The sequence below is a fragment of the Nanorana parkeri genome, unplaced genomic scaffold, assembly GCF_000935625.1.
Source record: "Nanorana parkeri isolate BGI_ZX_2015 unplaced genomic scaffold, ASM93562v1 scaffold314, whole genome shotgun sequence".
Classification (NCBI taxonomy): Eukaryota; Metazoa; Chordata; class Amphibia; order Anura; family Dicroglossidae; genus Nanorana; species Nanorana parkeri.
The window spans coordinates 947,187-964,339 of NW_017306582.1; the positions used below are offsets into that span (position 1 = coordinate 947,187).

The window sequence follows — 17,153 nt, forward strand, 5'->3', positions numbered from 1 at the left end:
CCCCCCCCTCCAAAGGCATTGATAATCACCCCCCTCTCTGCCCTCCAGGATCTGGACATATCATAATCCCACTGTGGGTCCTTCAATGTATTCATATCACATGACAAGGAAACAACATCTCAAAACGTATATATTAACTTGAGGTGCGCATAAGCCATACTGACCAGAGGGAATCCATTTGCACTTGCTTATATTTTGTCTACCCCGGTTCCGTCTCTCCACCCTCATCAACATGGTAATATCATTTCTATATAAAGCACATTTTCTTTACATACCTTATTATTTTAGAACCAGTGATGTTATCACTGGGTCCCTATGCTTCTGTATGGAATGCAGGAAGATCGTGGCTGGTGGGAGGGGCTGGCAGGGTGCTTTACATAGCTTTCTGAAAACATCACCACAACCTGCCTCAGTACTTTCTCAAGAGGCCTCAGCCCTGATGCAAGCAATGGGCTGGCTCTTGGGAGGAGTTATGCAAATATCGAAATGCTTTGGTAGGTGGATGTCAGTCTGGAGGATTCGTCATTCCTAGGCAGGTTGTGTTTGCATGCAGACCGCACTAGGTAACCCCTGAATGTGATGCTGAGCCTCCAGGATTGAAAGAACTGAAATCCAATGGAAGAAAGGGGCGGGCCAGGAACAGTCAGACTGGGGAGAAAAGGGCTTGATCAGCGGTAGGCAAACTCGGCACGCCAGCTGTTGTGGAACTAAAAGTTCCATGAGCCCTGGTTCACACCTAGGCGTATTGCATATGCGCGGTTGTCGCGCGTTTTTTTTACCGCGATTCGCGGTAAAAAAATCGCGCACCGAACGCGCGTTTCCGAGGGCTACTTGGCTGTATCCCAATGGAAACGCGCAACAAAAACGGCCCAAAGTAGTACATGTACCTTTTCAGGCGTGGGCCGTTTTGTAGCGCGTTAGGGACAAGCTGAAATACGCCAAGGTGTGAACCAGACCCATTGAATACAATGGGATTTAGATGTTTGAGCGTTTTGTAGAGCGTTCGTCGAGCGTAGAACGCGCTACAAAACGTTCAGGTGTGAACGAGGGCTGAGGCCTTGCAAGACTCAGACAACCACAGACGTGACTCCCAGAGGCAGTAGCATGATGGGATTTGTAGCTTCAGCACAGCTGGAGTGCTGAGGTTGCCTACCGCTGGGCTAGATGATGCTGGGCATCCTCCAGCCAGGAAATGAGATGGGCTCTATCTGACTTGCTGCAGCTTCTATTGCACATTATGAGAAGCTCGCAGTGTGCAGTGAAATCAGAGGAAGCCATTTCAGACCAGGAGAGGAGCCGGTACCACTGTGCAAGACTGAAGGGAAGGGCGGAGTAACACTTTAACTCCATATATTATATATAACTTTTGAATAATTGTATTTTTTTCAAGCAGCTACACAATTTCTGCCAAAAGTTATCTTTTAGGAATCACATAAAAGCGACACCAGGTATAGAAAAGTTAGGAAATGGCGGGGTACCCAATTACTAAACTCGCCGTCAGTTCATTCCCAGCGCGAAAATAATTGCCGCCCAGCAGTCAGGATCGCCTCTCAGGTGCGCGCTGCATTCAATTTGCTCAGAGGCTGCGGAGTCACTTTATTTCACTTGAAATATTGCCGGCTAACCTTGTCCCTCTCCCTTCTTCCCGGTTATACAATGGAGGCTTGTGTAGGACGGCACTCTGGGTTATGAGTTAATTGCTAGAGAGCGAGCAGGTCCTTAGCCATTCTGAGCACGGTGGCCTTGCCGGTGTTGGAGATACGTGTTCTAATTTGACAAAACACTGTCGCTGACTGCGGCTTTACTAAAAAGACGCGGCCGCAGCGCCACCTGGAGGAGCGGTCCGGGATTGAAGGTCCAGCTCAAGGTCGTGACCAGCCTCTCAGAACAGGATTGTTGCATCTATTTCCAAGATGGATTGTTTGTTACTTCGATCCAGGTTAACAGGGAGCAGCGAGCTGAAGAATAGCGAGGGATGGGGCGGGCGTCCTTTACAGCCGGGCGGAGTTGCAGATTTATGTTTTTTGTTTTCTGATCGAGTGGCCAAGTTTAGCAGGATGCCGATGATTAAAATGAATTTGTAATAAGGGATACAAATCATAGTGATGACTTTAAATGATATATTAAAGCAGGGGTAGGCAACCTCGGCACCCCAAGCTGTTGTGGGACTGCAAGTCCCAGGAGGCATTGCAAGACTCTGACAGCCACAGGCATGACTCCCAGGGGCATAGGCATGTTGGGATTTGTAGTTAAAGCACAGCTGGAGGGCCAAGGTTGCCTACCCCTGTAATAAAGCAGAAAGCTGGCCATACACTAATAGATTCCCCCATCCATGCTAAACAATGGAACATACTTAGAGCACAGGAAGTTCCAGCTCACAAGATTTCTGGCAGGTCCAACAGGTATTTTATTTGCATTGTAACAAAATGCTTCCGATGGAATACTTAACAGACAAAAAGGAACAAATAAGAGTCAGGGTTTACATGCACTTTAACCACTTGCTGTCCGGGGTGTTACACCCCCTTCCTGTCCAGGCCATTTTTCAGTATTCAGCGCTGCGGTACTTTGACTGACATTTATTCCGTTATACAACGTCATACTGAAATTAATTTCATGTAATTTTTTGGGGACAGGTAGGGATTTCTTTTGGTGGCATGTAATCACCACTGGGGTTTTACTTTTTTACTATATAAAGAAAAAAGTAGTGAAAAAAAACCTTTCCCCTACGTTATGTTATGAAATATTTATTATTATCCAAATTTTTGGGTAAAATATAAAAGACGGGGTCACGTCGGGTAAATAGACACCAAACATGTCAAGCCTTAAAATTGCGTGCACCAGTGATATCGCAAAAAACTACCACACCCAAAATTTGGTATAGGCGATGGTTTAACCTCCTGCCGTCCGCCCGTTAAGAAAAAACGGACGGACGGCAGACTCGCATTGGCGGGTTGCCGTCTCCAGACGGCATTCTTTTCCTGCGTGCGTGCTCGGGCAGGGAAGACCCGCTCGTTTTTACAGCCGTTAACGGCTGTTTCACATACAACCGATCAGCGGCTCTATAGCCGCCGATCTGTTGTATGGCGTGATTTTTTCGAGTGCCGCCGCCCCCCCTCCTGACCCCTCACCTTCAATCCCAGGATCCGCTAGCCCATCTGCGGCCCGGGACCGGCTCGGGAGGGCGTCAGGAGGAGAAGGGAGGGAGATCAGCTCCTTGCTGATCTCCCTCCGTGCTGTGAATGCAGAAGTGATGTGTATCACATCCCTTCCGCATTCACCTGTGAGTCCTCTGGCTGCTATAGCCAGAGAGAAGAAGCTGGTGAAGCAGATCTCTGCTTCATCAGCTTCTTTTGGGGTCCCCAGGTGACATTAGGATCCTAGAGACCCCTAATGTCTCCATAAAGAGGACCTGTCAGTGTGCCTTTGCTAATATATATCCCCCTATGTATCCCCCTATGTAATAGCAATAACAATAAGTGTAAAAAAAATAATATATAAATAAAAAAAGTTAAAAAAATAAAAGTCCCATATAAAAAAAGTAACCCCCCCAAAAAATGTTTAAGTCCCCCCCCTTTGTTTACGCACATATAAACGTAAATACGTGTCCGTAATACACATCACTTCCATATTCAGTGATCGGAGGGGAGAACAGCCAGTGGAAGTGTGCTGATCTTCCTCCGCTCTCAGTGCAGAGACCCGCGGTGCCGGTCCTGGGCCCGCGCAGGGGACAGAGGAGCCCAGGATAGCCTGCAGCAGCGCGGAGGGGGGGCCTGCGCACTCCCACACAGATGCGGTAACAGCAGTCAGTCATTTTTACTGTACATGTATGGCAACCCGCATCCAAGCACATGCTGTCCGTCCATTTATATACAACGGGCGGACGGCAGGTGGTTAAAATATACTAAAGCCAAAACTTGTTTTTTAGTTTTCATTTTGATTATAGTAGTGAAGGTTTAAACCACTGTCAGGGTTTGTTTGTTTTTTGCCATCTGTGTCTGATTAGGGAGATTTCACTTCACTTCCTGTCCTGTAGACTCAACAGAAAAGTGAAAGAATATATTTCCAATATGAGAGAAATCTGCTCATAGACAGTTTACACAGGAACAATTGTCCCCATTGGAAGAGAAGTATATAAGCTCGATCTAGTGGCCATAATGGACAAGTACATGAGCTCCATCTAGTGGCCATAACACAGTATTACATCATAATATATTTGCCCTGCAAAGGAAATATAAGAACATTCAATTTTGCCATTATTTGCACAAAACAAGCGTCCACAGATATTCGCAGGGAAAATTGTATATAAACAGACCCCTAAGTGTATGGCCAGCCTTAGCTATACGTATTGAATGAAGTCCGTGGATCCAACCTGTTCTATGTTAATCGGTATAACCTTCGTTTTATCTTCAGGTGTATCTGGGAGCCAATAATGATACACAGCAGTATGCCGCTGTCCCAACTCAGTTAAATTCGGCGGTTTCAGTGGACCTGCTCTTTGACCTGCCTCAAAAGAACCTGTACGTCATGACCCAATCCACGGTAAGGAAAAGCAAAAGGAATTATATGAGAGTTTTCCGCATATAGATTGTCTGCCCTTCCCATTGCTGTGTGTGCTGATAGCTGAACTCCAGGCAGACCGCTAAATACACAGATGAAATACATATATGGGAGATGTGTTACCTGCCAAAGGATTAGCATTTCTGTCCATCCATTCCAGAGATTCTTGCATTAGCGCAGTCATTACTGGTTCTCTTTTAAAAGGGCATTCCACTTTTTATGGAAGACTTGACATATACCACAAGAAAGAGTTTATAATCCGTCTCATTTTTTTGACATGCTGCATGTTTATTTCAGGTCACTAAAGTCCCCCTTTCTGAATGTTCCCAACACACCGACTGCACTTCATGCCTGGCTGCCAGGGATCCGTACTGCGGATGGTGCGTTCTTCATGGAAAGTAAGTGATCATAACTTCTTTATTCATGCACTTTATTTTATTGCTCCTTCTAAAAGGAAACTTTATTAAGGTTTCAGTAAATAAACACTTAGCAAAGTTATTACAGCGTATTACCTCAAAGTAATTTTTTATGTGACCCCCCCAACCCTCCCGGCAGTGGGAGACCCAAACTCTCAATACATCCTTCTGACTACTGTCAAAATTGTACAGTCATTTGGTACAGATGAGGGGGAACGGTTTACTGTGGACACCTGAAAAACAGGCTGGAAAAGAGAAGATTTAACCTCCCTTTGGAGAGATTTTCTCTCACTTCCTGTTGTGTCTCTATGGTGCTTGTGCTGAACAATAAAGTTGTCTGTGCTTGTGCTAAACAATAAAGTTGTTACACATTGGAATTGGTGTGCAGCTCCAGAACTTTGCTCACAGTAGCAACATTGTTACAAATATTTACTCACAAGCTTTGGTAGTAGGTAGTTTTGGACTCAATGACCAAAAAGAAAAACCCAGCAATTGAGCAAATGCTCTATTATTGTAGTAGTATTGCTGAACATTAAGTTGGTACGGTAACATCAGGTACGACTCATCAGGTCAATCCACTCCAATAAATAAAGTGGAATGTAATTTGGATGTGAGGGATTAATATATACTACAGAGCCAATCCAAGAGATCCATCCTGTTACTTGAGTTCAGGCCAAATCTGTCTGGTGCAGTCATTATCAATGCATATGGGTGAATTGGTGGATGGAGAAGCAAGCCAGGCATCCCACACTCCCATAGTTTACACAAGCAAACCCTAGATTCATAGGGCACCTTTTAGAGTGACAGAGTTGTGTTGGTTGGGGTTTTTCCAGCGATGGGAGTTCAGGATTTGTAATTGAAGAACAATGGCTTTATGGGCAGGAAAGAGTAGAAGGCCCAAAAAGGTTCTAGCATAGTCTTTAGCCAGTCAAAGGTTCAGCTCTCTGAATTCTAACTGGAGTTTTCTCTTTGCTCACAGGTGTAGTCGGCGATTTGAGTGTCTGCGCTCCGGAGAGAAGAACCAGTGGCTCTGGGCACACGATATGAACCAGCAGTGCCTGACGGTGCAAACTCTGAGCCCGGCAAACATCAGCAAAGAGGAGAAGAGAAATGTAAGCTCATCCAGCAAAGTGTGAATTCTGTAGCACAGCAGATATCAGAATATTACTCATGGTGTAGGGAGCACTTGGGACCTGTGTATGTGAAAGGTAGAGCGTAAAGGTGGCACTGTGCTGTAAGAGCCCATGATACTTGCTTTATAAACCGCACTGGATTAATGATATTGGAATCTGGTTGCTGTGGGCTAAATAAATGTTGAACATAGTCATCAAACATTGATGCCAAACAGGACTGCTGTTTCAGTTTTGGTTGGCAACTGTTGGATTGAATTGTCTGGCTTCTTACATCTCCCAGGGCAGCATTCCTCAACCTTTTTTTAGTCACAGCACCTTTTAAATGCAAATCTCGAGGCACCCAGTGTAAAATTTAAAAAATGACCTGTGGTCCGTCCATCCCCTCAATAACAATACCAAACCCTTTTCCTGGACAAGGGTGTGGTATGGCTTTTGAGGGAGGAACCCAGGCAAAAAGGAGTGGAGTTACCACCTTCACTTTATAGTCCCCCATTTTACATCAGAAGCCCTCTTTACATTAGGAGCCCCTTTTCACATCAGATGCCCTCCTATACATCAGATGCCCCCCCCCCCCTCCAAATCAGGAGCCCCCTTTATATCAGAGTTTGCTCCTTGCACATCTAACACCCCACTTCACATCAGGAGCACCCTTTCACATCAGAATCCCTCCTATACATTAGATCCCCCCCCCCCACATCAGGAGTCCCTTTCACATCAGAATCCCTCCTATACATTAGATCCCCCCCCCCCACATCAGGAGTCCCTTTCACATCAGAATCCCTCCTATACATTAGATCCCCCCCCCCCACATCAGGAGTCCCTTTCACATCAGAATCCCTCCTATACATTAGATCCCCCCCCCCCACATCAGGAGTCCCTTTCACATCAGAGTTCCCCCTTTCAAATCAGAAGCTCCCCCTTCACATCAGAGTACCCCCCTAGCAAAATGTAAAGGCACCCCTGCCAAAGCCAGAAGGCACCTTGGTTGTGAAAGGCTGTCTTAGAGACTTCAATGGTGAGATTTCACTGCGTTAGTTTGGATCTCTGTCCAACCCAACGCAGGTGTCACCCTCTCCCTCTCCTAGATTCTCCAGTAATCTGTTCATTCTTTCACCGGGGAAGATTGACAAAGTCTGCAGTTGGGTGGAACTGGGAATGGTGCTGGAAATATGTCAATCCCGACCAATAAATAAGCCAGCATGTGTTTCAGCTTGCCGGCAGCCACCCAAAAATGTAATATTGCTTTTGTTTGGAGTTGTCCTTTAAAGTGTTTTTCCACTTTTGCAGACACATTTCTGAAACCACCTTTATATGTTTGTTATGTGTTCCCATTTACGCAGCATACCTAAAAATAATTCTTTAAAAACATACTTCTCACCTTTTAGATTTTTAGCAGGCCGTCGGGCAGACTGCAGACTAATCTAAACAGTTTGTGAGTGAGTCTGTGCCCAAGACAAACTGAGTTTCTTCTCATTAACATACAATGCAAGAATCCAATATTCTAGACGTTTAGCCTTTGGTTGGGACAGACAGTGTTCAAATCTAGTCTTGAAGTGACAAGAGATCTGCCAGCACAGTACAGACATGGTTAATTATGGTAAACGTTAACGCCTCAGCTCCCTCCTTGAAATTACAGAGATTGGAAAAACTTCAGTTTTAGAGTTTTCCAGAAAGAAAGAAAGAGTAAGTACAAATTCTGGATTTATTATAGAGTTACGTAATGTGAATGGGAACATATAGCAAATATAAAGTAGGTGTTATCCCAATTTGGCTGCAAAAGTGAAAATACAGTTGAGACCTGTAAATCAGTATAATCCATGAGGGTTAGGAGTAATCTGTTTGTGTATCTTGTCACTTATATGTGTAATATATTACGATCTGTTACTGGCCTTTATATATTTGTTGTCTAATAGGATTATCCCATATGAATAAGATTAGCGGGAGGGTTGTGGATTGCTATAAAAGGATTACAGAATGGAGACCAAAAACAAAGGCCCTATATGCTAACTCCATCCTGCAAGAAGATTTCCTCTAATTCCGCTCTGTCCTCAAATTACTTGTACGCCATCGGGAGAGGCCAAGATCTTCTTTCCAATATGGCTGACAGATGGATGTGGTGCAACCCTAGTTAAAGCTTCTTTCCATTTTCTGCATAGTAAAGGGAATATGTCTGTCCATTACAAAGGGGTTTCTTAACATCTTCCAAAATTGCTTTGCTCTGAACCAATCATTTGGCCATATTTTCCAAATGATGATCAGATTTCTTGTTATTGCATGCTATTATCGGAAGCAAAACAGTAAAGTCATTTAAACCAGCTGCCTGGCCATCGGGCTCATCTAATTGAGTCACTTCACCAACAACTATGCAGATTCAGACTTGACTGATACCACATGCGGCATAGTTGTTGGGGATCAGTGACAAAGTCAGCATGACAGTCAGGCAGCTATCATTTTCAAAAGGAGACCAGAAATGGCAGCCCTGCCCATCTCTCATGACAGGGTCACTTTAAGCCTTTTGCCATGCCTGTGTAATTTTTTGGCAATCCTGCACTGCATGACAGATTGCTTTGCCTCCCTCTAGTCTCTCATCATTGTTATTGCTTGTCAAGTGTCATTCTTAATTGAATCCATTACATGTAGTATTATCGGTTTTAGTTAATCGATATATCTCCAAGTGCTCACACAACGGCTATTAGCAGCATATTTAACATCTCGTAAACCCATTTGCATTTACAGATTTTCCTGACGATTCCAGACTTGCCCACCCTGTACCAGGACGAGTCTTACTCCTGTTTCTTTGAGGATTTTGAGAGCCGTGCGGTCAGGACACAGTCCGGGGTTATGTGCCCATCACCGGACCCCAGCAAGGCCCCTGTGATCAAGCCAGGGACAGGTCAGTGTGGCAAAGGATGGAGAGGAGCTGGAGCTGATGGGATAAGAGTGACTGCGTCTTTTATAGCTGCAACGTGTACAAAAATGGTTCTGCATGATGAGATATACAGTATAGATATACAGTATAGTGCACGTGCATAGTATAGTATTATAAATATATAAGCATGCAACTTTTTCATCTTACATCACCTTAGATCATGTGCGTGTGCAGCTACTGCTTCGGTTTGGAGACGTGGTCATTTCCACCGCGGAGTTTACCTTTTACGACTGTATGGCCGTGGCTCAGCTCTATAAATCAGCCCCGTGAGTATTACATGTCCCTGCTTTTTGTTACACTTCCATCAGTATTACTGTTGCCTAAAGGACAACTTTACTTTCAGTGACGTTGTTCTTTAGGCCTTGTTTACACAGTTGGCAAGGGGGCAGTAAAACCAGGCTGTTGTTCTGCGGTTTTTACAACCACTTTGTCACCTACTGCAATGTCAGCACTGCGGCTGAATGGAACTGTATACATGCCCGCAGCCTCAATGCTGCAATATAGTAAGTCACATTCGGCAGGCGGTGCTGTTTGACAAAGGCAACCATTGCAGTTATTAAACCACACAGGTACGTGCTTGCAGAATGGTGCAATAGAAACTCCCCTTTGGGGTTAAAAAAAACTGCATTCAGGAGGCGGCAGTATCTCCTGAAAGCCAGACGGCCGCTGCTCCACTGCCCTCTGTAAAATGATCCACCACTGATCGCTAGTCAGTGGTCTGTGTAGGCTGCCACCCATGTGAACTCAACCTTATAGCCCCCCCCGTCTCCGCCTCCTTTTTATCCTCCATTGTTAAGGTCTTACCTTCAGTCCTGCTCTTTAGATCTTCACTGTGTGACCTTGCCCAACACCATTGTAAATAGTGCTAGCCAGACTGTGCGTCAACTGCACTTGCATGCAAATCGCCATATTAGTTCCTATAAATGGGACCATGCTTATGAGGCACACAGCCATCCATAGCGGTACAGCTCCATACCTAGGAATGAATGCAGTGAGCAACAACCATGCACAGCTAACGCACAGCCCAGCCTGGAAGGTTGTGCAGGGCTGTTCAAGGTTAGTGCAGAGTACATTAACCCATAGCAACCAATCTGATTTCTATTTATTTATTTTTTTAAAGCCTTTTTCTAGGCAAAACTTTCAAGTTTTAAATAGAGTGGGAAAGCGTCAGACCCTCTGTCAAGTTTTTATCCTCATAGGTGGATTCACTCCTCTATTTGTACTCATGGCCGTTGTCATCGAGAAAGAAAGCGATGGCAAATCCAAAATGTTAGAGTTGTCCCCAGCACAACAGATGAAGTGAAATCTTCCACTGGGGACACCTATTCCAGGGACAGCTGTCTTAAGAGTAGAATTCCCCTCACTTTGAGTTCCTCTAACTTCCTGTTGCATCCCTGGGACAGGAAGTAAAGAGAAAATGACCCCCTTGGTACACAGACAACAAAAGAATACCCTGTCAGAGGTTTTAACCCTTGCGTAGTCCAGACTCAGAAAGATCATTCCTGATTGGTTGCTGCGCTTTGTGTGCCTTTTTGTTTTAATGCGATAGTCCTGAAACCAGCAAACTATTTGTTGTATATCCTCAGGTGCCGTGGCTGTGTGAGCAGTGAGTGGGGCTGTAATTGGTGTATCCATCAGCATGTCTGCACTCATAAAGACACGTGTGAAGAAGGTACCATCATTCGTAATAAAGTGGTAAGTTTGCTGTGGTTTTCTCTACGAAGTATATTTTAATTTTAGTCAACGTAGCTTTTCCATCCTATCCTAACTCCGGTGGTTTGCATTTTTATTATCTTCTACATAACACAGAATGTCTAATCCTCATAAAAGAGCAACTTAAAGATTGTTCTTATACTTCAGGTAGGATCAGAGCACATTGGTATAGTCAGTCTTCCCCTCCTGCTTGCTTGTGTGCTTAAAGCCCAATTGAGCTGTCAGTTTAAATCCGCTAAATACATTCCAAGTACATCAAAAGGTGAGGAGCAGCCACAGCCTGAGTAGAAAAGCCAGTCCCAGTGCCATCATGCTGCAGAGTGGTACCCTTACTTTTTCTGGGGAAGCAGCAGTATCATTGCAGCGGTCTGACAAACCGCATACTGAGTGAGACCTATGTGGCTCTGACTCAGCAGGGGACGTGGTTCTTTCCTAAAGGAGATAAACTCCAAGACTTTGCACTCCTTTTACTATAATATGGGCAGCACAGTGGCTTAGCGGTTAGCACTTCTGTAATGCAGCACTGAAGGTCTCCAGTTTGAATCCCGGGAAGGACACTCTCTGCATGGAGTTTGCCTGTTCTCCCTGTGCTTGCTTGGGTTTCCCCTCGTGTACTCCAGCTTCCTCCCACTTCCAAAGACATGCTGGTAGGTATATTGGCTCCTGTCTGAATTGGCCCTGCATGCGTGTACAGTAGACACCTTAGATTGTAAGCTCATTGAGGGCAGGGACTGATGTGAATGTTCAGTAAATTGTTGGAGCTGTATATATAAATACCTGTAACAAATAATTATACTTGTAATGTATTTAGCCAATTTAAAGTTTATCTAAAGTCAAAGCATTTTTTGCATTTTGGATAAGTTGAGAATGGTTAAAATCCCTGTCAGTTTTGTTTTTGCCATCTGTGTCCTGTTTAAGAGATATCACTTCCTGTCCTGTAGGTACCTCCTCTTAGCCGGTTGTCACCAGTAATGATGGGCTCGTGCGTGTTCGCAGCTCCACGTGCCGAGCCCGCCTGACAGCGCTGCAGCGCCAATCACAGGTACTGAGACATTATCCCGGTCCACCGCTGCATAGATCGGGATATGTCTTATTGCCTGTGATTGGCGCTGTCAGCTTCCTGGCGGGCTCGGCACGTGGAGCTGCGAACACGCCCGAGCCCATCACTAGTCACCAGAACAGATGTCCACATTGGAAACTTCCTCTATTCCTGTTCGGTTGTCAACTCAAAATTTTGGATTCTTCTTCACTTTCAGTCCTACTGACAGTGGCCACTGGGACAAACAGAGAGGGTGGATCTACCTAACAAAGACATAGATGTCAATAAAACCCTAATATAGGTTTTAATCCTTTCAAACATTATCCAAATGTAAAAAAAAAAAAGGTTTTGCCTTAACATATACTACAGAAGGTTCAATTTGACTATAAGGCAATGCTTTCCTTTGCCACTATTACCATATATTAATATTCCGCTGACAAACAATTCACTGGTTAATGCGAACAAAAGCTGTTTGACGAGACCCAATTATTCCCCACTGGGCTCGGCTATCTTGACTTATATACAGTGTAAGAGAGAAGATGAAGCCAGCCTGACAGTCATAGCTTGCATGTCAAAGACACCTTTGCCCTTCCTGTGACATGTTGTAGCTCTCTACATACATCTGCAGCCAGGGGGGCGGTTAGAGATGGAGATGAGGTGCTTAGCTTTTGACTTTAAACGAAAACTCAGAATTTGCATATCAGTGGCAGCGCTTTTTAGTCTCTACACTTTGGGGAGTAAAAAGGAGAGCCTATAAAACAGCTGATGGAGCTGATTATGAAGCCACAGCTATGTTTAGAATCTTGGGGAATGAAAAGGTCCACCTTAAGTATAAAATGGACTTAGACACAAGCCAATAGATATCTCCCGTGACAAGCTGATGTTTATGCTGGTAGACACCCTCTCATCTATGCTTCTCTGGGGAGAAATTGATCAAAAGACAATTTAGGAAACCTGTTCCGAGCTCTATTGTTCATCTCTAAGCTAAGTGGTGTTGGCAGCATCTGTCTGCTTCAGTCACCACCTTCCATCTGCATTGACATTAATCTGCTAGATCTACAGAGCCAACCTTGCAAGTCCATGGACTGCTCTTTAGGTTACCTGGCCTGAGAATCTGACTGCCCTCTTATATTTATGAGCAGCCTTAAATTGTCCTTTTTAAGTAAATCATGTTTATTAGATTGATGTTTGTATAGCCAATCAGATGATTTATACATTCTGTTGTACAATAAAGGGCTGTTAGCATCTTGTTGTGGGCAGGGGAAGTATGGTAAAGGATTTTAGAGTAATGATTTATTCAAGAAGCAGAAATTTCCAGAAGCTCAGAATATTACAGAAGATGAATGCATTTATTTTGGTGGTTGCAGTGCGCTGCCAAACTGTCATGTGATTTGGTGAAGACAAAGCTTCATGTGGTAGGAGCAGTTTCATGATGTGAGGGGGGATTTGGAGGTGACGGGAAGCCATTAGAGAAGCAGGTGATGGAGAGAGCCTGTCATAAGTGCCACATTATGTTAAATAGAAGGAGGAGTGCAGCAGTGAAAGAAATGTTAAATCTTGCTCTTATCCTATAATATGTCCTTTGTTTTATTCTTTCTGTCTTAGGAGAAAAATCCAGCACCAGATGTATTTACTCCTCCTGTAACTGTGCCAGAACCAGAGCCAACACCTGAAGTCATTCCAACCACCCCGACTCCAACAACAACAGTAATAATAAGTACACCTAGTCCAACCCCCGAGACTTCTACCACCACGACCACTGAAAGTACAACACTGCCTGTTGTAGTGACTACACCTACACCAATCCCCACCACTGTGCCAACCACCATTATCATCACAACCATAGTGACAACTCCGGAGCCAACCACAGCAGAACCAACCACAGTGATGCCTACAACCGAGGACTTGACTCCAGAAGTGACCACTCAGCCTCCAACAGAAGTGCCAACCAGTGTCCCCACAACAATTCCAACCACTCTGCCTGAGGATGTTTTTACAAGTCCAGTTGTTATTGATGATGAGGTCCTTCCTACCACTCCCGACTCTGGTGAAGCTGAAGGGATTTGGACAACTGAAAGTCCCACCACACCCAGCGACTTTACAGTTCCTCCACTGCTCCCAGTTCCCACCGTGTCTGATGGCGAAAGAGATATTACATTTGCTCCCACCACACTCCCTCCAACATCAGAGGATTTTACATCTGCTGTTCCACCTCATCCAGCCACAAATGAAACCTTTCTTGTGCCATCTGTACCAGATTTTCCTGAAGACCTTGAAACGGAGGTTCCGTATTCAGAAGAGCCGCCCACAGTAGTTATGGTGGGCAGTACCAAAGAGAACTTGGATCATACAGAGGCAGATGACTGGGTGGACTTGACCAACATGGATAATGATACATCTTCCTTCTCGGCGTCCACTATCCTCTCTGGGGATGGAGACGTGGAAGGTGTCTCACCCCAGTTTCCGTCTATAATCGAACCAGATCTGGATTATCAGGCTGATTCTTTGGGATTTGCCGAATTTATGATAGACACAGAGGTAATTAATGATAGAATCTAAAAGACAATCTGATTATATTCAAAAGGAAACAAGTATATAAGGTTTTGTTCTGTGCAGTTAGCATCTCTTCCGTTGCCTTAGACAGGTCATATGCGATTTGAATTTCAGCCAATTCCTGCTGGATCAGTTGAAGTTCAAGCCGTAGGTGGTTGTGCAAGTGACACCTAGTGTGACAAAAGTCGATTTATAACTCTACTGAGCCGGGTGGAAATTATTAGTCAAACATTGACTGCATTCTATTAGCTGCAGTCACTGTTTGGGTATTCAACCAGCCATGGCGGCTGCTGAATACAATAGCTGGCAATGGAGATTGTGTTCCTGCCATGATTCCTGATAGTTGTGGATCAATGGATCACGTGCATCAATTGATCTCAAAAGATCAAGCCGTGTATGGCTGGCCTCACATGGGACAATTAGGTTGTACTTAGCACCAGCAGATATTTTAAGGAGAGTTCCACCCATACTTGATACTTTGTAACTTAACTGGGCTTTTCCCACAGACACTTGTCACTTTCTGTTAGTCTATCATTTTGAAAAGGTTGTCATAGTTGGTGAGCATTGTAATTAATCCAATTATCTACAACAATTATCAACATCAGTACAACAGAGGGCTTGTTTTAAAGTGTTTTTACTGCTTGATCCATATATATCAATACTTTAGTGTGCATAAGGCCAGGATAAAGCACAGGCAGAGAGCGCCCAACCATGTGAAGAATCGCTTTATTAATTTGCCCTAGATATTACAAACATACTCAAAAAGGCATCAACAGTACAGCACATATAACTCTCCTCCAGTGTGGGAAGTGTACAACCCGTATTGTGAAAAGAATAACACAGGCACTGCCGATCAGCTAGCTGGCATGCCGCCTCACAGCCTGGCGTCCGTTTTCGCGGCTAACGTGTTTCTGGGGCATGCCCTCTTCCTCAGGCCACCAGGCACTTTAGTGTGCATAGTCTGGGCACAGGTTCACTTTAAGGATTCTAACCGAATCCTGACGGCTAAATTTCCCTACATAATTGTGAAGCTGAATACTTCAGGGCATGTTTATGGCCCCTTTTTTCAAAGTAAATGTCACTATAATTTTGCCAAAGAGCCATAGTTTTTTTTCTGGAATGAAGTGTGGCCCTCAGTTGACATATTGTGGCCCCTTGAGGAATTATTCTACTCTTAGGGGTCTATTTATAAACAAAATGCAAAAGAGTCCTACCGCACTCCTTACAGGTATGACCCTTGTGGTGGGTGCTGTAGTGACTGCGGATGGCGCCACTTCAGATCCAAATAGTAAAGTATGTCACCAGCACACCATGGTTCAGTCTTCAAGCAGTGATCATTTTATTGATGCACACACATTGCAACATTTCGGGGACACTCATGCCTGAAGAAGGGACCCTGAGTGGCCCCGAAACGTTGCAATGTGACAAGACGTGCGTGCATCAATAAAATGATCACTGCTTGAAGACTGAACCATATAGTGCTGGTGACATATTTTACTTTTTTTAAACATTTCACATGGCGAAAGGCTGTGAATAGAGGCAAAAACATCGTTCTAAGTATATTATCTTCTCAGGTCAGATGTAATACTGTTTAATGGCCACTAGATGGAGTCGAGGAGCACAGGAAATAAGTATCTAGTGGGCATAATGCAGAATTACATAACATTACATTCAACCTAAAAAGAAAATATACCTGGAACGTTTGTTTTTGCCTCAATTTTCACAAATTGAACTTTTGCAAAGATTCACAAGGAGAATTGCTCTGCGAATTGTTTATAAATAGACCCCTTAATGTTTCATTTCATTTCAACATGAATGGACTCATAGGTTTTTTGCTTTAACTGTGCAGTCAGGACACCTATCTTTGGATCTCAATAGTAGGGCAGGCTAGAGGACAAGATAAATACCAGAATTATAAATTCATTTGGTAGGTTGCTTCCATTCCCTTGTTATAAGTGCAACATTTTTCATTTTGACCATAGTACGCATTCGCTAACCTTTAAAAGTTCTAATTTCAGTAAAAGCTCCCTTTAGCTACGGCAGAATTATACGGAGAGCCCTCTACAGCAAGTATCAAGGTTGGGAACTCTAGATTTATGGGACAAGTTTAGTCAAAGTTTTTTCTTCCCTTGTAAGAACGAGCGTTTAATTGATAATACCAGCGCGTACAAAGGTCTGTCTCCAGCTTGGCTGAGCCTCTGTGAAGAATCGTTAACATATTGAAGGCTTTGCGGGGAAGCCAGCTGGCTCACGCTGGGTACAATTATCAGCCGGGACACATTATTTGAGATCTCTCTGGCATTCACGTCCCACTGCTGTGAAGCTCTGAACTTAAGCGGTGCCAGTTGGCGCGGCACTGATGAGAGATGGTGCTCAAGGACAATGTTAGTGAGGTTGTAGTCAGGGATTGTGTTGAATTAGGAAGTCGGTCTCCCTGGGTTGAAGTTAGGAACTGAGACATTATTAATGGAAGATCCTGTCAATACAGAGAGCATAGAAGAGAATGGTAATGGAAAATGTCTATGCGCCAACATGAGGTTGTTCTAGACAGGGGTTGGCAAACTCCGGCACTCCAGCTGCGGTGCGACTACAAATCCCATGAGGCATTGCAAGACTATGACAGCCACAGGCATGACTCCCAGAGGCAGATGCATGGTGGGATCTGTAGTGTCACCACAGCCGGAGGGTCGGATTTTGCCCACCCCTATGCTAGACCTTCTTCCACTCAGAACAGTGGGAGCTGATACCCTATATAGAGAGGTATAGCCAGGAATGAGCGAACCCCAGGAGTCAAGTTTTCTAACCCATCTCTT

The 17,153-nt window shown here is 44.4% G+C and overlaps 1 protein-coding gene across 2 annotated transcripts in view; it reads left to right on the forward strand.

Moving 5' to 3' along the window:
* Positions 1 to 17,153, forward strand: part of PLXNB1 (plexin B1) — a 175,959-nt gene that overhangs the window by 129,724 nt on the left and 29,082 nt on the right. For both annotated transcript variants that reach the window (XM_018557973.1, XM_018557974.1), the window contains exons 5-11: positions 4,411 to 4,539; positions 4,855 to 4,955; positions 5,953 to 6,085; positions 8,843 to 8,999; positions 9,193 to 9,301; positions 10,622 to 10,730; positions 13,393 to 14,325. In XM_018557973.1, coding sequence (XP_018413475.1) covers positions 4,411 to 4,539; positions 4,855 to 4,955; positions 5,953 to 6,085; positions 8,843 to 8,999; positions 9,193 to 9,301; positions 10,622 to 10,730; positions 13,393 to 14,325 — 1,671 coding nt within the window. The remainder of the gene's footprint in view (positions 1 to 4,410; positions 4,540 to 4,854; positions 4,956 to 5,952; positions 6,086 to 8,842; positions 9,000 to 9,192; positions 9,302 to 10,621; positions 10,731 to 13,392; positions 14,326 to 17,153) is intronic.